At 51.5% G+C, this 24,477-nt stretch overlaps 1 protein-coding gene across 1 annotated transcript in view; it reads right to left on the reverse strand.

The window, feature by feature from the left end:
• Window positions 1–24,477, reverse strand: part of Rfx8 (regulatory factor X8) — a 48,873-nt gene that overhangs the window by 19,603 nt on the left and 4,793 nt on the right. The window contains exons 2-5 of the mRNA XM_055608047.1: window positions 23,577–23,638; window positions 22,401–22,487; window positions 5,570–5,633; window positions 143–253 (exon numbers count right to left, since the gene is read on the reverse strand). Coding sequence (XP_055464022.1) covers window positions 143–253; window positions 5,570–5,633; window positions 22,401–22,487; window positions 23,577–23,638 — 324 coding nt within the window. The remainder of the gene's footprint in view (window positions 1–142; window positions 254–5,569; window positions 5,634–22,400; window positions 22,488–23,576; window positions 23,639–24,477) is intronic.

The following is a 24,477-nucleotide window of genomic DNA, read 5'->3' on the forward strand; positions in this document are numbered from 1 at the left end:
GGGGGGCAGACCTCAGTTTTCAGGCCAGGGGGAATGCTGGTCCTCACGGCTGGGGGAAGGAGCCGGCGTCCCCGTGAGGACCACAGCACAGGCAGAGAAGAAGGCACTGTCGTGGAAAGCATGCCCACCGGCGCAGACCTACCAGCTTGCAGGAGTACTTGTTTGCCAGCTCTTGCTCCCAGAACGGGCACCTTCGGAACGGAGACACCGTCGAGCCCATCGGGTCCATCTTTATTGGTGAGTGATTTTCACACTACAAGTCATTTAGACACAGTTATTATTTTTAAAATAAAATGCATTCTCTGGCGTATAAGCCACGTCACGGCACACGCTATGCTGAGCTTTTCTATCCAGTCTTGGATGCGTTTCTGCACCTTGCCCTCACCTCCATTACAAGGACAATGGATAATAGGGAAGGGTCGGGGCTTGAACACATCACCCACACGTGTCATTCCCTGGGGTTCTGTGGTACAGTCGGGAGCTGCAGCCACGTGAATAGAAATGCCATCTAGGAGCAGCCCGACGTCAGCATGCACGCCTAGAGCCTTCATCTACAGACTGCTGCTCCTTGAAATAAAATGGAGGCCGTCAGGTTCCTGGAGGCTGAGCTGTGAGGAGAGTGGACTGAGCCAGGAACCCCAGGTGACAGGAAAGTGAGGGCCACTGGCCTCCCTTCTGAAGAGCACATTTCAGCCTAGAGTGGAAGGGGACAGGGGTGCGGCAGAAAGCAAGCAACTGGGCCCTGCTCACCGTGCTGACTGGGGTCGCAGGGGATGGACCCGTTCCGGGCCAGAATGCACCGATTTTTATTTGAAGGGAATTCTTTGGGGTGTTTGAATGGTCTCCTTATAGGAGAAGGGGTTGACGTGAGCCCCACTAATTGCACTTTGACGGCACTAATTGCACCAAGTTGACTTCTCTCTCTATCTTAAGAGCACTCGAGTACCTGGCAGCTTCCAGGCCACAAGTCCACACCCCTGCCCCGGGTTCCTCGCTGCCCACATGCCCACGGCTGCGCTCAGCTGTCTGCTGGCTCCTGAGGGTCAGCAGATCCTTTGACTCCTGGCCACCCTTCCTCAGGGCAGGGGGGTGTGCTCACATCGTCCCTCAGCGTGCCACCCACAATATCACACCCCCCCCCCCCCGGGGCTGCTCCTTCTCTGTGCTCCCCTGTCACACCCAGGCTGGGGAGCTGGGGACAGCAGCCCTCGAACAGTGGTGCTGAGCCCTGAGCCTGGAAAGCTCCTGACCCTGAACTAGGGAGAGGCACACTGTGAGGTCAGCATCTCCCGAGTGCTGCATCAACATGGCTCTTGGAGGACTCTGGAAAGATGGGACGCCAGTGTCCAGACACACGCAGGGCAGCAGGGCCAAGTGAGACACTGGCTTCTCTCTATGGATGCTGCCGTGTCCAGCCCCGGTGTGCACTGCTCTCGGGTCTGTGGGGGGCTGTAATCTAGCTGTGTATGCATTGCACACGTGGGTATATGGGTATGCACACAGCGAGCTCCCATGTGGAGGTGAGAACAGCGTATCAGACACCTCCCTCCATTTCCGTCCACCTCTTGCCTTGAGAGGGATCTCTCAGTGACCAGCAGCTTCATGTTCTGTCTAGGCTTGCTGCCTGGCCAGACAACCCACCTGTCTCTGCTCCTCAGTGCTGGTTTTACAGGCATGTGCCGCCGTGCCCGGCTGTCTCTGTGGGTGTGTGGGTTCAAGATCACACCCTCATCAAGCGCTCTTACTCACCCAGCTATCACCCCAGCCGCCCTGCAGACTCCTTCTTTTCCCTCCCTCCCCTCCAAACCTCCCTCTCTCTCCCTTGCTCCTTCCCTCCCTCTCTCCTTACATCCTGAGACCACTGAGGTTCTCTACTAAAATGTGACAAATCAGTGTTTTGTCACTCAGAAGTCATGCGATGGCTTTGTGTCAGGACACTGAATGGTTCTCAGCCCCAGACAGGATTTCTGCGTCTGCCCACCCCCACCCCTGCTCGGGAAACACCTCCAAAGAGGGTATGACGAGGGTCAGAGCCAGGCTGTGGAGTGCTGTCCTCCTGACAGAACACGGCGTCACACTCAGGAACTCAGCCGCTGGTGTTAGCTGCACACACCCACACAGGATGAAGCTGCTCAAGAGTCCAAGGTGGCCGGGGGACGCTCAGAAGGCCCCGCCCCCAGGCACTGGCTAGAGGAGGAGGCACTTTGGGAAGGGGCCATGTGTCCACTGGCAGGGTGCCCATGCCTCAGGGAATGCCCCACACCTGTGTGCGCTTGGACAGAGCACCCTGGACTCACGAGGCCCCGAGGTTTGCAGGGGGTGTGTTCGGAGCCCTTCTGCATAGAGCTGAAGAGACGGAGTGGGGCAGATGAAAATGTCAAGTGCGCACATAGAAAATTCTCAAAGAATCAATTATGTGTAAGTCCAATCGATTATAAGACTATAAAAGTGCATTGTCGTGAGACATCAAAGGAAAAGTTCACGAGTGCCTGACAGGGTCTTTTTCTCGTCGTCCTTCCTCTTTTTCACGTCACAGCCATGAGGTGAATAGCTTTGCTTCTTGGAACTCCATTCCAAGATACTCTGTTCACCACAGCCCCAAAAGCAGTGGGGCAAACCCAACATGGTTTATGAAATTTCCAAAATTGTGAGCCAAGGTAAACCTTTTCAGGTCTAAGCTGACTGGAGCAGGCGTTTGGTTATAGTCACAGCGAGCTGACGAATACAGTGCTTGTGTATCATCCCTGAGGACACAGTGAGGAAGCCATCTTTCTCCTGCCACACCCCCCAGGCATCCTCTGCCTCTCCTGAATTACACCACTCAGCAAAGTTCTCTTGCTTGCCTTCCATCCTTTCTACATCTTCCGTCATCCCCCACCCCAATATGCCCTGTCCTCCTTTTGAAGAGGTCTGATGGTGTGCCACAGACTCGAGTCAGCTACAAATCCCTCAGCCTGGCACCAGCAAGCTCTTCATGCTTAGCATCTCTCCACCTTCCTCACCCAAAGCACGAGGCCAGTCCTCGCTGCCTCCACACTGCTCACACCACCTCCCAGGAGAGCTATGAGTTACACCCCAAGATGAGCACTCTCCTGACAAGGGTTCTGGGAATCCTTTTTAAGACTAGCCACGTTTTACCAGGACTATGGTGCCCTAAGATGCCCACATTCAACTCTCCAGATCCTGGGACTCTGCTACTTTCCAGACACGAGGGACCGTGGAAGACAGGGGCCCTCTCTCAGCTTAGAGAAGGACTAGCTCCCCCGGTCTTGGCCTGGAGACAGTGTGTAGGGCTGTCCAAGTCCAGGCAGACTTCAGAAGCTGGAAGACTGCCCTAGAGCCTGCCCTTACTGGTAAGAACAGGAGAGAATCATTTTGTGTTGCTCAAAGCCACTGACTTTGTGTTAATTTGTTTCAGCAGCCATCTCCTTTGTGAGGTTCTCCCTAGCCATCTCTCACAGCTAAAATTAATGTCAGGGCTAAAGTGCCCAGGCAGGAGGGGAATACTATAAGGAAGATAAACAAAAAGGCTTGCAGCTGGGTGGGGAAAAGCCAAGCTGGTCAGAGAAGAGGAAGGACAAGGATCTATAGTGAAGTTTTGCTTTCTTTAAAAACTCATGTTATGTAAATATGTTTTTTTTAACCCCAAGTGTGGGATATGGGGTGCTATAGTTTATCCACAGCTGATAATTGCCTCGTGTGGCTCAGAGACAGCTGTGGTCTTCGCCAGCTGCAGTTAGTGGAATTCTGAGGACTCGGAGAGGGTATAAACACCAGAGCTGGGAGAGAGCCAAAAGCTCCGAGAAAGAAGAAAGCTGCTGCTCCCTGTGCTGTGGCTACTTCGTCCTTCTGCTGTGTTTGCTGTTGCTGTTTGCTGGATGCTAGATATGCTGAGGACTGAGATTGGTATACCCCGAAGAATCCCACAACTCTAACCTTCTTCCTCGCCTGCCTAGTGTTGGGGTGTTGGGAGGGGCTGGGAGGGAGAAGGGGTGGAGATGGGAGGCAGTGGCATAAGAAACCAATACAGTTCATCTTTCAACAAGGACACGGTTGAAATAATTTCAACAAGGTTGAAATAAGTCCCGAGGTCTCTAGCCACTCCCACCCTCGTCCCAGATACAGCAGGAGCTTCACGGAGCGCCTTGCCTTTCCCCGAGCTGGCCTCTCAGTTGTATGAATAGTTACATAAAGGGTTATTTACTTTCTTCTCTGTGTGCGGGCATTCTGCCTGCAGGCACAGGTTTGGGCTCCACACGCAACCTGGTGCCACGGATCCCCTGGAACTAGAGTTACACAGCTGTGAGCTGCCAGTGCTGGGAACTGAACCTGGGTCCTCTAGAGGAGCAGCCAGTGCTCTTATTGGTGGGCCGTCTCTCCAACGCTGGAGTAGTTAAGACTTTTAAATGTATTCCGACCTCTAACTGTGACAGACACTCTGAATTTTGGGTGGGGTGGTTTGGCAACTAAGAAAGCTTCTGCCTGTTTAGGAAGGACACTGTTCCAGTCTCCTTGGGGAGAAAGAGCACCCCAAGCCCAGATGCCAACTGCTCGCCATTGCCTCAGCTCAGCTCGCTCTCAGCGTGGCTGCTGCCTAGCCAGCAGCTGAGTGTCCCCTTGTTGGTCTGCTCTGTCTGCCTGGTCCTGGGTGAAGTCCGAGACTAGCAGTGCCATCAGCGTGGATTCGGGAGGAGGGCGCTCGTAACCATTCTGACTGGCCACGGCTCTGCTGTCCTTCAGCACTGTCCCAGGTCTCCCCAGCACCAGGCCTGCACACAGTGTTCACAGTGTTTCCCAAGAACCCGGCCTTGAGAGTCTGTCTCTATGACTGCTGGGATATACCCATGCAGCCCTCAACAGTGCTGGTTACAAACATATGTTTAAACAGGGATTCTCGTCACTTGTGGGATTGTATCTGCTAGGGACAATGTTTTGTCCCTTCAAATCCCTATGCTGCTATGGTAACCAAACTATGAAGAACTTCAGAAGTGGGACGCTGGGAGGTGGCATTGGCTCAGGAGGGGGGACACTCATGAATGGGGCCACACACACAAAAGAGGTCAGAGAAGGCTCTGCCACCCACGATCAGGAGGAGCAGCCCTCTGTCCACAGCTCAGCAAGTGCCCTTACCAGAGCCACCCAGAACCACGAGAAATCAGTGATTAAACTGCTCAGTTTAGAGTAATTTGTTTTAGCAAACTGAGCTAAAATCGAATCAAAGTCCTGTCATCATGCCTCGGCCAACTCACAGTATTGCCGATTAACTGGTAACAGCTCTGCTATCCTGACTCTAAGAGCTGAAAGAGTACCACAGAGGCACGCTGAGGCAAATTAGTCAGGGGCGCCTACGGGTCCTTCGGAATGATACCTCAGGAAACACAGCTGGGCAGTGGCTGCAGCTGGAGAGTGTGGTCCTCCAGGCCAGGGCCGGTCTGTCCTGGCTGACCATGATGTACGCTGCACATTCAACAGCGAGCCCAAACTGCCCAGAACACTGTCCTCGGGAGACGACTGCAATCCCCGGATACAGGTGGGTCTGTTACGGCGCGCCATTTCACACCATACTCACAGTGTCCTCCTGCTGGGTGACGCTGTTATAGTCAGGAGGTTCTCCAAAGGCGACGGCATTGCCACTGTGGAAGAACAGACAGCAGAGAGTCATGTGACCAAGATACCCGTCTCTGAACACAGGAACGGATTTTTTTTTTCCTGCAGCAAGCTTATTTGTCTGGGGTATAACTATCAAAAACTTGCCAGTGGGGCATGGTGGTACACACCTTTGATCCCAGCACTCAGTGAGGCAGAGGCAGGAGGATCTCACTGTGAGTTCGAGGCCAGCCTGATCTACAAAGTGAGTCCAGAACAGCCAGGGCTACACAGAGAAACCCTGACTCAAAAATCAAAAAACAAACCAAAAATTCAACCAACAACCAACCAAACAACAAAACCTTGTCCTCCAAGTTTCCACACACACACTGTGATTGTCACATGCTTGGGATTTTAAAAATCTATTTCTGTATCTGGGACAATCTTATACTTCAATTTTAAAGTTTTTATTCCCTTCAGAAGCAAGGGCACAGTACCATCAAGGTTACAATTTCCCTCCAGCAGGAGAAGAAAAACCATGGTAAAAACGGGATCTTATTACTTTCTGACTTGCAGCCCAGACACGAGAATGCCAGCAGGTGCTGCAGACAGAGCACTGCCACAGAGCGAGGCAGCTGGGGGCTGACAGCTTGCACGCTTCCTTTGTCATGCTTGTTGGGCTGCTGTGCTTGGGAGGCATGTTCAATAGAGAACAGCCTTAGCTCTGCTGGTGTGGTGTGCAAAATGGGACACGGGGCCTCCCACTTGCACCAGGTGTTCGGTCTCTGGGTGTGTGCAAGGAGGGTGTCCTCTTCCCTGTCATCTGCCCCAGGGCCATGGCTGTCCTGAGGGACAGGCCGGGGAGCTTCATCCACCCAAGTCACCACAGTCATCCTGCGGAGAGTGTAAGGCCACAGTCGGGTGGACCCCGGGAGCCCCAGGAGCTTCTTCTAAGGGGCTGTGTCATGGTGTCATTCTGTCTTCCCATCCGAGGCACGAAAACCTAGGCAGAGTATTGGACGCGCATCTGATAATGCGTCCACACAGTGCTCTCTCCCCAAGTGCAATGGACAGACTGACAGCCTGGACAGAGGCCCTTCAGGGAGGCATGCCATTCACCTGTTAGTGTTAACTGTTGTGAAAACATCGGCTCATGAGATGTGGGGTACATAACCCAGAGATACAGATGAACGGATTCTACACATGAGGCAGCTCACAAATGCTGGAAAACGGAGAGTTTGGAGTGCTTTAGGAATTTCATTTTGAAGCATGTATTGTGGGCTCAGCTGTGTCCCCACCTTCATATATGGCAGAGTTAGCCTCAAATGTAGCTATACTGCAGATAGAACTGTGTGTGTGTTTGTGTGTGTAGTTATGCTGTTACTTGCATTTTATTTTCTAACCATTCATGTAACAGATTGCCTTGAGGTCTTGGAAAAGACTAACCTTTTGAACAGTGCTGAAGCTATGAAGCTTTAGAATGCATGTGCTTTGGGTTATGAGGCAGCCCTGAGCCTACGGGCCAAGGCGGAGTTCTGTGGGTTAAAATGATCTGCTTGGGTATTGAGCTGAAGACCGTGAACCTGGATTGTCAACTTGACTGGCCTTAGGGACACCTGGGTCATGAACGAGGCTCACCTTGGATGTGTCTATGAATGTGTTTCCAGAGCCCTGACTGAGGAGGGGAGAGCCACCCTGAATGTTGGGGCGCCATCTCCTGGGATGGGGGCTCGGACTGAATAAAGAGGGAGAGGCAGAAGTCAGCTGAGCATCAGGCTTTTCCTCTGTCTACTTCCTGGCCAGCACCAAAGACAAGCTGCCTGTGGCTGCACCTCCCACAGCAACAGACTATGTGCTCTGAACTGTGAGCCAGAATAACGCCTCTCCCCTGCCTTGCCTTTCTTAGCCATGGCGCAAGAAACATAACCAACACATACAGATTCTGCGACATTGTAACAATAAAGATGCATAAACTATGAATTAATCCTTAGAATAAAACAAGACAGAGGGAAACATCTGAAGTAAACATTCACTGAACAACGGAGAAAGAACTTAGCCAGAAAAACATGGTAGTCGGCATTAGGAGACATTCTGAGAGTCATTAATGACACTTCCTTTTTCATTTTTTCTTCTTGAGACAGTCTCAAAAGGTCTCATGCAGTATTGGATGGCCTGCAACTCGCATTGTAGACTGACCAGACTCATTGAGAGCAGCCTGCCCCTGCCTCTCAGGTGCTGGGAGTAAAGATGCATGCCACCATGCCTGGCCCTTGGCTTTTTTTTTTTTTTCAATGAAGGACATAAAATTCTCTGTGATTTCTACATTGTGCCGACAAAGATTTCCTTGTGTCTTTTCTATGTAAAGTGAATGCAAGAACACAGTATGAAAATATTCAGTGCATTTATGCATCCAACTGTCCGTCCATCTAATCACCTTCCAGTCCATCCATTTATCTACTCTGTTCAACCATCCATCCACCCACCCACTCACATTCATCCATGTGACTCTGTCTCCCTGTTCCTCATTCAGTCATCTTATGCATGTTAAATATCTCCTAGTGACAGGCATTTTGTTAGCTCTTGTCAGGCATGGTTGTGATCAAGACATAACAAAAGCCATTATTATTATTATTTTGTTTTTGTTTTTTTTCAAGATAGGGTTTCTCAGAGTAGCCCTGGCTGTCCTAGAACTCAATCTATAGACCAGGTTGGCCTCAAACTCACAGAGATTCACCTGTCTCTTCCTCCCGAGTGCTGGGATTAAAGGAGTGTGCCATCACTGCCCAGCTAAAGGTCATTAAAAATTAGCACATGCTAATTAAAAAATAAAGAACTCAGATGAGTTAGGACTTGAACTGGAGACATACAGTTGGGCCACAATGCTGAGGAACATGACTGGAGAACTTGCGAGGGAGCTTGGAGGGCTCAGGCAAAAGTGCTGGTGCAGTGAGGACCCGGCAGACTGAACGCAGAGAACACTGCAGACATTGGCTGTGCTTGAACTTGGAAAATTGGGCTAAGAGTAAGGCTATGGCAGACACAAGTTCCACACTTCCTGTACTCGAGTCTGTTGCTGCCCAGGAGCAAGCATATTGAGAATGAGGTCAGAGGGGGTCTAGAGGGGAGGAGCACAGAGTGCCGGCAGGAGGCCTGTGCCTTTGGACTCACTGGCCCCTGTGTCATCTCCCCAGTGCAGTTCTGATTCAGACCACAGGCACATTTATTAGGCCCTGGGCCAACACAGTCACTGCTATACTATCGCCCCAGGGAAGCCACACACAGTACTCAGAGCTAGCCTTGCCAAAGGACAAGGTCCAGGTCCTCCAAGGCTGTCTACGGCCTGTGGCAGTTTCCAGTCACCAAAGCAGGACAGAGCACACCTGTGACCTAGCAGTGCTGGCCTGTCCCGTGAAGACGTGGGGTCCTTGTGGGCTACCCCCTCAGCCGCTGCAGCCTCACCAGGCTATTTAATAAGCAATGGGGCCAGGGCAAGCCAGCCAGCCCAGGGGAAGGCCTGAGGCCAGGGAGGAAAGAGGCTGCATCCTGCTGCAGCAGCAGGGGGCTACACTTCCTCCAGAGGTGCACTTGGGCTCTGGGGACCGTGTCAGGAAAGGCACTGGGTCAGGTGACTCTCAGGCCTCTTGAGGTCCAGAGCTCTAAGTGTTTGGTGATGCGTGGACTCAGACTTCCTTCCAGGCTGGCTACAGCGAGATTCTGTCTGAGTCTTCAATGGAGAAAACCCAGGGGACCCTTGTTTTTTGGGGACCAGCAAATGCCTGCTTGCTTCATGTCGTATGAGGCTCTAATCATAATCCTTTGGCACCAAAGAGAACAAAATAGACTTCTAGGACACACAGTGCATCCTAAATAAACAGACTGGATGGATGGAAGGATGGACAGATGGATGGACAGATAGATAGGTGACAGACAGACAGGCAGGCATCCACACAAGCCTTCCAAGCATGGTGTTAGCTCCAGCTCTGGTTTGCCTCCACATTCTTGGGCTTTGACATCACTGTCATGCATCCAGACGTCCATTACCTCACTCTGGCACCCCAATCTGCCTTGCACATCGCTCTAACGGCAGGGAAAACAACTTAAAGCAATTACAAAGGTAAGAGGATAAAAATGTAACGAACCCAGCTCTCAGGCTGAGCTTGCCCAGCGTGGGCTCGGGCAGTGCACTGTCTCCCAGTCACGGTGGGTCCACTTCCGAGTGGCCCCACGTGTGAGACCGTCACCTGGCTCTGGAAGAGACTCCTCAGAGACAGTTTTGGATATGAAGTTAAAATGTAAACATGCATGCCTACAGGGACATGCCATTACATTAGGACTATAAATCTGTGCAGTTCTGCTACAGTAATTGCAGGCATCTTTAACATACCCCACTCACTCACTCGTTTGGTGCTGTACTTCACTCACCCTAATCCCTAGACCACCCAACAGAGATGGCACTTACGGACTGTTACCCCATTCTGTAGACTGGGCACGAGGAGGAGAATTCAGAGGATCCTTATCTGAGTTCAGAGCCATTACCTATCACCCTGTTCTCACGTGTGCCTGACAAGGTAGTCATTACACAGGGCTGTGGGGATAGCTGAGTTGTAAGGCCCAATGCATGGGGCTCAAGGTCCCATCCTTCCCAGCACACACTGGTACACACACACACATGCACGCACGCACGTTCCAACCCTCCCAGCACACAGATATAGACACACACACACACACACACACACACACACATACCACACAGTGCTTTGAAACTAAAACTGTACACAAATTATGCTACTGGAAAAAACGCTGGCACGCTGAGCACTGGAACTTACTCATTTTCTGCAAGGGGGGAGGTTGGCACTCGACTCTGTAACTGTCTCCTGACCATTAGATTTAATGAACAACTTAATTGCAAAGGAACAACCTGCAGGAAAGCCTCTGTAGGTGTTGAGAGTGTAAGCTGTCCACATTTACTTTCCTGATGCAAACTTCAGCCTCTGACAGTGTGTGTGTCAGATTTCACAGGCAGAGAGCAGACATCACCAGGCCTTGCTGCGGGTGGCTTTCCACAGAGCAGGGCCAGGGAGTGGTGCTCAGAGCAAATAAGGAGTTCCTGCGGCTGTCAGGGGGCTGAGCGGTGAAATCTGCTTCCAGAGCCTTTGCCGAGCCAGGGTGTCACCCGGGGCATGGCTCCCCTTACGGAGGTGGAGAACAACGGAGTAATGCATATGTTTAACCTTAACAAGTTCCAACCAGCTCTGGAAACCATAGGGTGGACAGGGCCAAAAAGCTGGTTGCAACTTGGACAGCTCATTAGCAGGGAGACTCGTCAGCCGTCTTGTGGGGGGTCCTGGCCGCAAAGGCTGTTTCATCTTCTCCCGTCTTGCACACTGGCTGGCTGACCAGGAGGCAGAGGGGCCCTCACTGGGCCGGGGACCCCTGGCTGTGATCTGGCACCCTCGGCTGGCTGCAGCTGGTGTGCCCCCAGGCGGGAGGTGGGTGCTGGAGCACTGCCGCTCTGCACCATGTGCTTTGTTGGTACCTGGATCCAGCTGCAGGCGCACAGCTGCATTCCACAGGCTGGGGCGGCCACCCTGAGGCAGCCCCCTGAGCTCATGAGCTGGCAGGAGAACAAAGAAACAGAAGAACAAAGGCTCGGCGGTTGAAGGACAGCTTAGACACTTTCAAAGGCCTTTAGCTTGCTAAGCTGGAAAAGCTGTGTGTGTGTCTGTGTGTATGTCTCTGTGTATATGCATGTGCATGCGTGTATGTCTGTGTATGCATGTATTTGTATGTATATATATATATATGTATGTATGTGTGTGCGCGCACGTGTGTGTGCGCTCCCATGCATGCGTGTATGTGGTGGCAGGAAGAAGGGCAAAGATTAGTTCTGTTACATCCTGAAGAGAAACACGAGATCACGTGTAATTCCTTTTTGGAATCTGTATTGAACAGAATGGAAAAGGACAGAAATTTTCTTTAAAATGTATTTGCTTGGGATTTAAGTTAAGCAGGGCTGTTTCCTCAGGTAGGATCAGACACGTGTCCTCACGTCCACAAGCACACACAGTCCACTCCTGCAAAAGGGGGAAGCGTTTTGCCCCTTGCCTCAGTCTGAGCAGCTAGGTCAGCCATTCCAGCAGGTGCACGTGGCTGCCTGAGAAAAGTGGGATCTGGGAGGCCTGCTCCCTGCAAAGTCACACTAGCCTGGAGGTGGCGTGGAGGAGGGGGTTCTGGGCACCATGAGGGGTCTTTCTCAGGTGGTGCGCACTTGCAGCCATTTTTACTAAGAAGCAAACAAAAACCCAAATGATTGTTCAGACCTGGACCCCTCCTGGGGGGAGGTGGAGAGTGCCCACACTATCCGCTCTGGGCCCTGTCACCTCTGCACACATCTGGGTCCTGGTCCCTGGGATGGAACCAGGCCTCCTGCTATGTCTGGGGACAGGATTTGGAGGAAGGGGTGTGGAGACTGAGGAGCTAGCTCTATGTGAGCAGGCGGGAGCAGACAAACAGGCCTGCCTTGACACTGAATGTATCTGAGCTAGGCTTGTGCTTCTGTGGAGGGTTTGGGTACATAATGCCGAAAGCCACATCCCTTTTCTTGGCCAAATCTCTCTGCTAATGCTTTCGTGTGCATGGGGGCAGGGTGTTAAGCCAGACCCTTGAACAGCCTTGGCACAGGTTAGGGCCTCAGCCAGTAGTGTTAGAGAGCTTGTATGCTCTGTCTGAAATAGCTCTGGTAAGAAATGTTTATCTCTCTTTCAGCCATGAGCCTGGAATCCTGGACATCCCATGTGTCCGCCACAGAGCTGCACTGCCAGCCAAGCCTACCTCCCAGGGGGCCCTCTGACCTGCCTCCCCGGGCCCACACCGGGTAGATGCTAGAGCTGTCCAACATGAGCCATTCTCTCAGCTCACAAGGAGCCTCGGCCTCAGCGAGGCAGGCAGCTCTGGAGGAGCCCCAAACTCTCATCTGCAGCCTTGCCCGGGGCTCTCCCTTGGGTTTTAAACCTGGGGAGGCGAGTGTGAGCTGGCCCAGCTGTGCTCCCTCCGCTGATGACTTCCAGGTGGGCAGGGCTGGGTGCCCTTGCTGCTCCCCCGAGAATGAGCGATAGCTGTCAGACACAGGCAGTGCATGTCTTGGGCGCCATCCTCGAACCTCTCACCTGGGCAGAGGGCAAGAGAGCACTGAAGGGGAACAAGGACTGGAATGGGGGTGCTCTACTAAGTCCCGAGACCCCTGGCTGCCCTGAGACTTCAGGGGCCTACTTGCCTTTTCTCCCGGATTATGGAGTTATGCCTGCTTTATTATTTTTAATTGAATTTTTTACTGATGTAATTATCGATTTATATGCAGCTGTAAGAAATAATTAAGGGAGACCCCTTTTATGCTCGGCTCAGTTCCACCCCGTGCTAAAACTGCTCAGAAACTATAGTACAATCGTCCCTCCAGATCTATAGGGCACTGATCCCAGAACCCTCTGAGCCCTAAGGAGACACAGCTCCATGGCTGCCAGGTCGGAGAGAGCATGCACACAGCCTGCACACTCAAAATCAGCTCTGCTTGACTCACAGCACTCAGAACAATGGCAATCCTAGTAAAGAGTTGTGACACTGTAGTGTTTAGGAAACAATGTTGAAACACCAGTTCCTATGTTCAGTGCAAACATTTTTGGTTTCGGGGTTTTTGTTTTGTTTTATTTTTTGGGTTTTTGAGATAGGGTTTCTATGGGTAGCCCTAGCTGTCCTGGACTGGCTCTGTAGACCAGGCTGGCCTTGAACTCACAGAGATCTTCCTGCCTCTTCCTCCCAGAACGCTGGGATCACAGGTGTGCACCCACTGCAGACAATTTTTTTCCCCAAATAATTCCCGCCCTTGGTTGATTGAGTGTAAGGCCGTAGACACCTCAGAGGGCTCAGCTGAATGACATCACAGCCCAGAGACGGCCTGGATACAACTAACCCATCTTACTCAGATTTGCGGTTTTACTTAAACTCGTGTGTGTGTGTGTGTGTGTGTGTAAACATTTTTTTCAATTCATTTATCTCTCACCACAGATGAGATATTGTTCTAGGAAACCCATGGAATAAGGATGGAAAATCAAGATACAGAATTCAAGAAAATATCTGCAAAGCACACAAACAACAAAGGGATAATGCCTAAAACAGAGAAACAAATCAAGCGGAGGAGCAAGGAAGGCAGAGGGATGGCGCTTCCACAACTGTGCTTGTGCCTGGCTTCCCGCACCGCTCGGCCACTCAGTTCTGCCAGCCTCTGTCTGCCCCTCCCTTCATGAACATGTTCTGTGAGAGGAATAACTTAGGGTTGGGGCTGTTCTCACGTAGCAAAGTCCCACAGGGATTTACCCGAGTTCTGATGTCTGTCAGCTCTTCGTTCCTCTTCTCTGCTGGGTAGCGATTCTACGGCATGGACGTACACAGCCAGGCCAACCAGCCAGGTGCGAGCGAGAGCCGGGCTGCCTCCAAGTGACTGTGAGTGCTGCGGACCGCTGGTGTGTGCGCACGCCGACATCAGTTTCCATTTCTCAGGGACAAACGTCTAGGAGGCCATGGATGCTTAGACGGTACTTGTCACTAAAACCCGCCAAACACTTCTGTAGGGTGGCAATGGTTTCACATTCCCCCAGAGATGTGGCATTAATGCAGGTTGGCAGCACCCTCAGAGGGGTCCTCCTCCTCCCGTCCATCTCACAGGCACACAGGCACTGCTCGCTGCAGAAAGGCCTCGCTTTGGGAGCTGTTTGTCTCCTGTCCGTTTTCTAGGATTGCTCTGAGTTTTCATGCTGTTGGGTTTTACAGACTCCTTCTAGATTCTAGTTGTCTGACCACTGTGTGGACTGCACATATTTTCTTTCAAACAGTCTGTGTCTTTTCCTTCCCCTTTGCTGGACTTCTGAAAAAGTCTGACTAAGCTGTTCCTTCAATGGCTCAGGCATTTGGCACGGGGCCTGGGAACTTCTTGCCTAACCATAGGTCCCATCAGGCTTACTATAGTTTAAAATGCTGATATTCTTATTTTTTGTTTGTTTGGCTCACTGTTGTTAATGATTTTTGTGATGAGATAGATTTTGCTAGCATTACCTGGTGTAACCTGGGAACCGCAGCCTCCTGACTAGCTGGGGGTGCAGCTTCATTCTTCTGGGGAGAGGCTCAGGTGGGTCTCTCTGTGCCCTGGACGTCCTGGAGCTCACTAGCTAAGACCAGGCTGGCTTCTAACTCACAGGCGTCTGCCTGCCTCTGCCTCCTGAATACTGGCATGAAAGGTGTGTGCCATCATGTTGGGCACAGCTTCATCCTTGTCCCTGTAGTTTAAGTTTAAGCCTTGGATCTATCTCAAGATACTTTTCATGAACGTTGTCAAGCATTTGTTGAAGTTCCTTTTTCTTTTGCATGTGGCTCTCTAACCACTGAAACTCTCCCCTCTTCTCTTAAGCTACCTGTGGGCCTCTGATGGCTCAGTGGGTTCAGGTGCCCACTGCCAGCCCCGAGAGCCCAGGCCTGACCCCTGCAGCCCACACAGTGGAAGGAGGCCTCCTTCCCACATGTCCTCCACCTTCCACTCGTGTGCCGTAGTACTCGTACGCATGCACACATAACAACAAACAGCATGACATATTTTTAACTAAAGGTCGATCGATCATATTTGGTGGGTCTGTTTCCAGAGTCTCTCCCCTGCCATGTCCCTGTGCCACCACTGAGAGCCAAGACCTTGGTTGTCGCAGCCACAGGGAGCACACCTCAAGATGGAGTGCTTCGGTTATTCCGCTGTGTTGAGGCCTTTGAATAAGCTTTTATATGTCAAGAGAAAAATCTTGCTGGGATATTTAAAAAAAAAAAAACCCTCAGTAAGAGACACAACTCAGCCATTTAAAGAGAGAGATTCAACGCTTTCTTGGTATGTTCACAGACTTGTACCACCGTGTAGACTAAAGGCCGAGGTGCAGGCCCGGGACAGCGGCTTTAGGAAGGTGCGGGGTCGGCCCATGGCTGCAGCCTGGGAACTCCACTTGTGGGCATTCCCAGTAGCAGGCTGCCGGCAAGTGGCTCACGTGTGCAGATCACAAATACCAGAGCTTTTGAGGAACACCTGCTTCCCTCGGGGTGTCCCGTGCTTAGACGTGCCTGGCTGGGCGGAGGGGACCCTAGTGACACGCTCCCCATAAAAGCTTTGACTGTCGAGTCTCTGATGTGCTTCCCCCAAGTAAGAACCATTACTCACGTAGGCGGCTCCCTGTTGTTCGCTGAGGAGGTGATGGGGTAGGGCAAGGTCAGAGAAGTCCCCTCCACGGTTGCTGTTTCTGTGTGTGTGTGTGCATGCACACGTGAACACAGGTGTCTGCAGAGGCCAGAGGTGTCAGATCCCCTGAAGCTAGATGCTGGCACTGTGAGCCTCGTGACTCGGGTGCTGGGAATTGAACTAGGCCTCTAGTTGAAGGAGCAGCATGTACCGCTACCTACCGCGTCATCTCTCCTGCCCTGTGCTATATTATTTACTTTTTTTATTTTTTTAGGTAAAAAAAAAAAAAAAACAAAAAAAACAAAAAAAAAAAACTTTCAGCTTGTTTACATTATCAAATTTGATGTACATTTCTGGTTAGTCGTATAAATCTGAGTCATTTTCTTCTTTCTAACTCCTCTCTGCAATTCTATCTTCCCATCGATGCTTGTAGATAATTACAATTAAGGTAATTGCTGGTATGCCAGCTCTTAATTTTCCTTTTACATGACTTGTTTCTAATTGTTTCCTTGGGTTCTGGGTTCTGCAACTCCGTTCTCGCCCTTTCTGAGAGCCCCTTTAAGCACAAGATTCCACCTTGCGTTAATTACAGCGGCTTTGGTACACGTCAGAGTTCATTCTGGCGTTTGCCCTATTAATCACAGCATTCCATCCTTCCCCACAGCCGGTGCCCCCAGCTTCACACTTCGCACGAACTGTGGGAATCCCTTTTCATTCAGGCCGTTTGCCTTCCCCGCTTTAACGTGTCACCATCTGGGGTTCTGGTCTTTGCCAAGGCACCAACCTCTGGCGTGGCCCACCCCAGAGGAAGGCGGCGGCGTGTGCTGCGCTTGTGTGTTTCCACTCCCACTATTGTTTCTTCTTGCCCATGTCCCCGGTTCCTTCTGCTGTCCCCCTCCATCTCTGAAGGGTTTCCTTTAGCTCAGCTTTTTGAGTGAGTTGGCTAGTGGCAAGTTATTTTTCCCTTTCATCCTTCTTTTCCCTTCATTCCTGAAGGAAACTTTTGAAAAGCTTTATTTTAAAGTCTGTGTGTGTGTGTGTGCGCGCGCTCGCGCACATGAATGCAGATGTCCAAGGAGGCCAGATATAGCAGAATTCCTGGAGCTCAGGCAGGCGTGAGCCTTCAAATGAAGACTCTGTGGCTCAAACTTGAATCCTCTGCAAGAGCAACAATGCTCGTGCGCACTGAGCCATCTCTCCAGCCCGAGTGGCACAGAGGTTGGAGTCACAGTTCCTTCCATTCAACTCTTGAGGACTACAGGCCATTTCCTTCTGGCGGGGATGAGAAAGGAGCCGTTGGAATCTGTTTCAGGTCACATCCAGCTGGATGGACTTCAGGATTTCTTGCCGTTTTCTGTTTGGTTGGTTGGTTTTCAAAGGCTTACTCTTCAGAGGTTCCCCATTCCATTCTGCTTAGTGGCTGATTCCTGCTAGTGCTGTCGGGGAGGGGCTGCTCAGCTGGATTGGAGATTTCTCTCCACAGCCTGTTCTGTGGAGGAGGAGGAAGAGGGGGAGGTGCTCATCCTCCTGACTTGCTCCAGCTCTCTGGGGATGACAGAGTTGTGCTGTGGGGCCAGTGGGCTGCTAGAGCAGGAGGCTTACTGAAAATGGGTCTCTCTGTACAGTCCAGCTCACAGTTCTTAGTTTCTTTTATTGGAAAGAAGTCTCTCAGACTCCCAGAGAAAGGAAAGTGCTGCCTGGATAGACTGTTTTTTGGTGAGAGTTCTTCTTAACTCCCAGAGTCAGAGAGAACTTGAAATCGTACACTCCTGCTGCGAGGCCTCGGAAGTGCTGCTTCTTGGTGTGAGGACGGAGGACTGAAGGTGCCTTGCTCCTGTAGGTGTCTTGCTCCTGTGCTGGACCACGCCCTGGGGTCCCAAACCAACTCTTTCCAGCCATCTCCCTCCGGTTGCTCTTGTCCCCAGGGTCTGTAACTGCCCCTTGTTTCACCCTCAGTCCTGACAACCGTATTTAAAAGCGTGTTTAAATTCACTGTGCACAATTGGGTAATTAAGCCATCTGCACTTGTTTGCAAGCTGGAGGCAGCCTGCTTTCTAGATTCGTCTGAGGTGGCTTACTGGGCTGATAAGGGGACACAGCTTCCACAAGGTACAGAGTCATGCTGCCTCCCTTCTGCCCAACACACCCGAACACCTGGAGACGCTGGATGGATGGTGGAAAAGCTCCAGGTCTGTGAAGGAAGGGGACGGCTGGGGATTGTGGAGCTGCTGATATGGGAAGTTCTCGTATTTACCAGAGAACCACGCAGCACAGCGAGGCCACAGGGGAGGAGATCTAGAGGAGAGGGAATGCTCTCAGCAGCGGGACAGAGGCTGGAGGCCCGGCGGCCCACAGCAGCAGTCTCCCCATGCTGGCTGTGGGGAGCCCGTCCAGAGGTGACCCCCTGGCTGACTCAGACACCAAATGGGACAGTTCGGCCACCCACAGAGCCAAGGAGAGCTGGCAGGGCCCAGGCCCGCCTCCCTGCTCCACAGGGTATAAAGAGGCCTCTCAGGAGCTACAGCCCACAGAGAGGGGGCCCGCACAGGGACCAGGAACCAGGAACCAGGGACTCGGCAAAGATGAAGCACAAGGACTGGAAGCAGCCCCTGGGAGAGTGAAGTCCCTCGAAAAATGCTCCTGACATCAGCACTGACATGTCCGGGTCCCCAGACGAAGGCAGGAACTCCCTCTGTCCACATGTAGGTGTGTGGGCACAGGAACAGTCGCCACAGTCTCCCGCCTACGTGACTGCCCTCACAGAGCCTGCTCCTACCAAGATTAGCCAACCCGTCCACCTCAACCAGCCGTGTGCCATACCTGATCCAGCTGTGTGCCAGACCTGATCCAGCTGTGTGCCGGACACTCCACCTTGTTCAGCTGTGTGCACTATCCCCGCCCTGACGCCCAGCTCTTTATAACAAACATGCTGAGCTTCTGTGGTGTGAGGTTTCTCCACCAGACACCTCATCTTTCCTGTCTATGTGTCTGTCTTTTCCCCATTCCCTAACCACCCCTGTCAGGTCCAAGTCCCCGGAACCCGTGCACAGATGCCAAGTGCCAGCGCTCAGGAAGTTAAGCCGTCATTGGGACCACAGTTCTCAGAAGCAGGTCGGAACCTACAAGTCTAAAGTGTGGGCAGCAGGGAGGGGGACTCATTTCCCACACAGGTGATTCAAACATGATCAGGAGTCTCCTCAGACCATACCAAATGCTCAGGCCACACAGAACCTCACCATAACCAAGTACCAGAAGCTGGATGAGGAGCAAGAACTGACGAGTACAGACATGCACTGTCCAGTGGGGCACCGTTAGACAAAGCTCTGGGCTGCTACGAATCCCTTGACAAGGATGTGGGAAGAAGTTACACAGGAGAACGAGGTGGAAACTATGGAACCTTGGAATACAAAAGCTGGACAAAGAGCGTATATGATACCACGGAAACACACGCAGGCATGAGAAAACAAAGGCCAAGGACAGAACACCTGAGATCAAGGGAACCCACGGCCTCCCAGGTGGCCTAAACATTTCCCTTGCACTCATCTGGTCCTAACAACATCCCCACCAAGCAGATATCCACAGTGGAGGAGGAAACTGGGACACAGAAGTCGAGCGAGCGTCCCAAGAGCACACAGTTTAGCAGCAGGAGAATGGCTGACGTGCCAGCGGCTGGTGTCATTACGTCCGTATAGTGACATAGCATCGCACAGCTGAGCTGCCTCTGGGTGACATGAGCTGTTTCAGTAGAAAGCATCCCAGTGGGGCTCTGGAAACGTCTTCTGATTGTCTTCTCCATGCCCACCCTCCCTGCTCGGGGACCTGCCCTCCCATTCCCTTCACACATCCCAGCTCTGTGCTCAGACGAGGCTGCTGTTCTCTCTAGCTCAGGCCCTTTGCACAGGCTCTTTTCTTTGCTGGAATGCTGTCCCAGGATTCAATTCAGCTGAACCATTTGTTTGAACTTTCACTCAGACCACACTGCCTTGGGAACCTGCTTGTGACTCCATTACTGTCTTCAGGCCACACCTTGTCTTGCTCTATTTTCTTTCTCCCTGACTCCACACGGTAGGAGGAAGAGGGCATAGCTGTATTTTCACTACTGACATGGCAGTGGGCTTGATTTTCTGTGGGGACTCAGATGTTTGTTGAGTGAATAAATGAATTGAGGGTGAGCTGTAACAGTCCTATTGCTTTCCAAAGCTGAACTTTCTTTTCAGCTTGAGATCTAATTTTTAAGAGGCACTCAACATACAGGAGGCCTTATATAAAGTACCTATGACATAACGGTCACTGTTCATAGAAGAGTTTGCTTGGTATCAACAACAGGGCAGTGTTTATTTCTGTCTTTGAAAAATCTATATTTGCTATTTCTTGAAACATTTCACCGTGGCCTGATGTCAGAGTGTCTGTTCTCTTTCCCATGGGAACCCTGTTCATTTCTGACCCATGTTATCCTTGCGCCACATTAAATGCAACCCTTAGCTCTCCCATTAAGCAAGCAGAGGGAAGGAGCCGTGTCTCAGCCACCGGACGGGCTCCCGCCTTTGAGCCTCAGCAGCCACACTCACGGAGGGCCCCTCATACAAACTTGTTATCGTCAAAATCAGATGACTCTGAGAGTGAACAGGGTACTGATCATGCCACAAGTGAAACGGAAATTTCCCTGGGTTTCTCAGACACACAATCACCTATTCACACCAAGCGAAGGCTCAGTGGACAGCTAACAAACAAAGCAGAAAGCTACAAACAGAGCAGAAAGCCCGTCTGGATAGAGAGGCCATGGGTGATGTGGAAGGGCGGGGAAGAGGCTGCCTTGGAGCGGCACTGTTGGAGATGGTCCCCTGTTGTCCTCAGGGGATGTCAACATGAATGGTTGCTTCAGGAGGACCCCAGCAGGGAAGGAGGCAGGGGATTGTGGAAGGCCAGGATGATGGGAACGAAAGGAGCTCCACAGTCCCAGGAAGGCGAGCGTGGCTGACAGCATGGAGAAATACAAAGCAGGGCACAAGGCACAAAATACCCAGTGGTGCCTTATGGGTAGTTTTTACCCCAGGTGCTTCTGGGAAGGGATGAGGCAGGCAAATCAGAATTTTAGGAAGCTTGGCCTAGTGGTTGTGTAGAGAGTAGGGAGAGGCTGAGAAGGTGGTCACGAGGTCCACAGGAACCTAGGTGTCCCTCAGCATCCACAGGGCCCAGACTTCCTCCAGGGCTCAGGTCCCTCCCATACAGAGGAGTGTCTGCAAGGAGTCCCGCTGACTCCTCGTGTGTGCTCTAGGCCATCTCCAGACCACTTAACCCTGGAAAGTGTTATGTGTTGTGCAAGCAACTCACGTGCTGCCTGCTTGGGAGGCGGAGAAGCCGTGCCTGTGCATGCTTAGGCCTAACTGCCAAGCACACGGCCTAGGTTTGCTTGTGGCCCCTCAGTTTGGTTTGATCTGTACCGACGGAGACTTAACTGCTCTCTGCGTGGCCTAACAAGGGGGAAAGCGAAATGCCAGTATCCCCAAATGGGGAAGGTAAGCAAGGATTTGGGGTCCAGTGGAGTCAGGCATGGCTTAGTGTGAGCATCACAAATAGGAAGTCAAGAAGAGAAGGCGCTTTTCAGGGAGGTTCTAGTCTGACGTTTCCACATGGGGTGTGAGGTTCCCAGGGGTCATCTTGGTGGAGGGAAGGAGTGGTAAAGATGGGAGGTCAGAGGGTCCTGGCCAGACCAGATGATGGCCTGCACTTACTGGGGATCTTGGTTTCTTTAAAAACTTAGCTATGTTACATAAACAGGTTTTTGTTCTAATCCCAGGTGTGGGACTTTAGTTTGTCCACAGCTGATAACTGCCCCGTTCAGGGGCGTGGTCTTTGCCAGCTGGAGTTATTTAAATTCTGAGGACTCTGAGGGGTATAAACACAAGATCCCAGAGGGAGAACGCGGCGTCTTGGAAGAGACAAATGGAGAGAAGGCTTCACAGAAAGAAGAAGACTGCTTGCTTGCTGCGTTTGGGGGTTTCCTGGTTACCTGGACAGCTGGATTTCCTGACTACTGGAATTGGTGTTGCCCCCAAAAGAACTTGACGACCCTCCCCAGCCAGAAGAAGTAAAGAGGTCTACGTTCCCTGTCCCTTCTAACCTCATTTCTCTTCTACCTAGGGTTGGGGGGCTGAAAGGGGCCTAGAGGCTTTAGGAACCCCAAATAAAGTAGAGTTAAAAAAAAAAAAACCAACTATTGTCTACAGGAAAGAGATTAAAGAAAAGCACGGCCCTGTGAGGGAACAGCAGAGTCCTGAGGGTCATGACATTTCCAGGAAGACCTGACCAGCTATGGCTCAGGTGACTGGAAAGGTGATTACAATGAGCTGCCTACGGACGCCAGGTGGAAACGGCTTCTCTGGCCAGTACATTCCCGGAGGCTGACATGGTGCACTGGCCGAAAGTCCTGTGTTCTTCTTCACAGGGACTTGTGGTAGAACAGCCCACACTTTAGTTGGGTACAGGTAAAATCGGAATGGTTTTCATAGAAACCAGGCTGTGTCCCATGACCAGGGAGCCCAGGGAAGACACTAACCTGTGACAGCTTTTTTTACCCAGGAGGTAGCAGTAATGAGAGTAGAAAAAGGAACTTTTCTTGATATAGATGCCATCATAGTGGTACCTGAAAAACAGGGTGTCTTTTAACTCGCGTCCACATGTTCAGTCACAGCACTTGACTTTCTGTGATGCTATACATACATACATACTTACAGACAGACATACACACATATGCAAACACACATATACAATGACGTGTATGCAATATATGGATATCATGTGTGGAAGTTTGAATTTGGGTCTTTTCCCTGGCTGTAATGTGTAGGACGGTGCTTGGGAGCCTGGCCAGGAGCGCGGCCCTACTCCACAGTCCCTTCCTCGGTGAGGACAGAAGGCAGGTTAGGTGACCACACCACCTCTCTGACCCACCACAGCCCATCAGACCATTCTCCTGATAACAGCCAACAGAAGGGCTATTAGATGCTTTGTTCTGCTTTCTGGGTATCAAAGCTCCTCATCTCAGAGGGATGTCCTGGGGCTAGCCTCCTGTCCTTCCACCTTCGCCCCTCTGAGGACTCAGCCTGCAGAGAGGCAGACCCCTCCCCCCAGCCCTTCTGTGGAGACTATGGCATGCACCCAGGCTAACAACACAACCATACTGCTTCAGTTTAATTACTGCCCAAGGCTAGACTTGGCAAACTCTGCGCCATCTTCAGTTTCTTCACAGGCAGCCAGCCCTTCCTCTCTAATTGGCTTCTGTCCCTGCTCCCTGACTTCCTGTCTTGATTTAAAACAAACAGCAAATGACAATGATAATTGTGTGGCAACTGATAAGGACACACTTGATGGCACTGGAATTTCCTTTCCTGTTGAAACTGTCACCTTAGGCCCCAGCCTCCTGAATATAACTGATAGGCTAATTGGCCAAATGCTTAAGATGTTTCCGTTCAAAGAGTAATTAAAGCAATTGGCATTATTCTACGTGTGTAATTATTTAAACGTTTTAATGATTGGGCGCATTTCATGTCATGATCTTCAAATCTTATCGAGAGTTTGGATCAAATAAGTGTAGTGCTGCCTAATGACCCAGACACGGACTCGGCCTGAGCCACGGCGCCATCTGCCACACACAGTTTATCCTGTTTTATCATTTATGCTCACTTGTCCGCATCTTCATTTTCACCACTTAACAAAGCAGAGGTTCTATCCATACCTGGCACTTCCTCGGGTGCCCAGCCTCCGGGTGCCCAGATCGGGAAAAACCAGGCGCACGAGCTGCAGGAACAAGCCGGATTGGGGGGAGAAGGAGGAAATTTGAAAACTGAAAGCAAACTCACTTTATCTATGTTTACTAAGGAGTTATAAAAAGTGTTATAGCTGATTATAAAGAGTATATATGCAAATAAAACTAGGAGAACACATCAGATAAGTAAAATACATCACACAGGGGAAAACGCCATTTAAGTAAACCCTGGTGTCCCGGCTGACTCAGACCCCGAGCACCGAAACAGACAGCGGTTTTCAACGGTGGGTCACAACCACTGTGGGTGCTGGTGTGAGATCCACTGCCCCAAGACACAGCCTTGAAGTCCCAGCATTTATGTTTTTGGATCGAAGGGCTGGCATCTCACAGGATGTCCAGCCTTGCGGTCTGCTCCCCTCAACATTATCCCAGCAATTCTCCGGAAGTCAGATCAGCAGCGGCTGCTCTGGTCTAGCCCATGGGCTGCTGTTCTGCTGCTGCTCTCCTCTTTTTCTGGTGTCATAGCTGCTGTCATGGTCCACCTCATTTTCTAGTCTCGGAGGTTTTGTGAATGAATGGTGCTGAACTGCTGAATGGCATCCACTTGGACTCAGGGTCGTCTGTGGCCTGGGCTCCCCTGATGTGCTTTGTGTGCAGGGACACTTACCGGCAGGACCCATTCTGGCTGCCTCAGCACGGGCTTAGCCACAGTTGCTGTATCCAGGCTCGCGCCCGCTCGAAGCGGAAATGCTGTAGGTAGGGACGTTTAGAAGCCACAGCACCAGCTCCGCCAGGGACATCGCTCTGGCTCTTCCCGGCCCTCCGCCCTGCCCAGCTCTCCACAGCCTCCTTTTTTGTGTTCGCTCCCAGG

The sequence above is a fragment of the Psammomys obesus genome, unplaced genomic scaffold (assembly GCF_907164565.1).
Source record: "Psammomys obesus unplaced genomic scaffold, mPsaObe1.curated_primary_1811, whole genome shotgun sequence".
Classification (NCBI taxonomy): domain Eukaryota; kingdom Metazoa; phylum Chordata; class Mammalia; order Rodentia; family Muridae; genus Psammomys; species Psammomys obesus.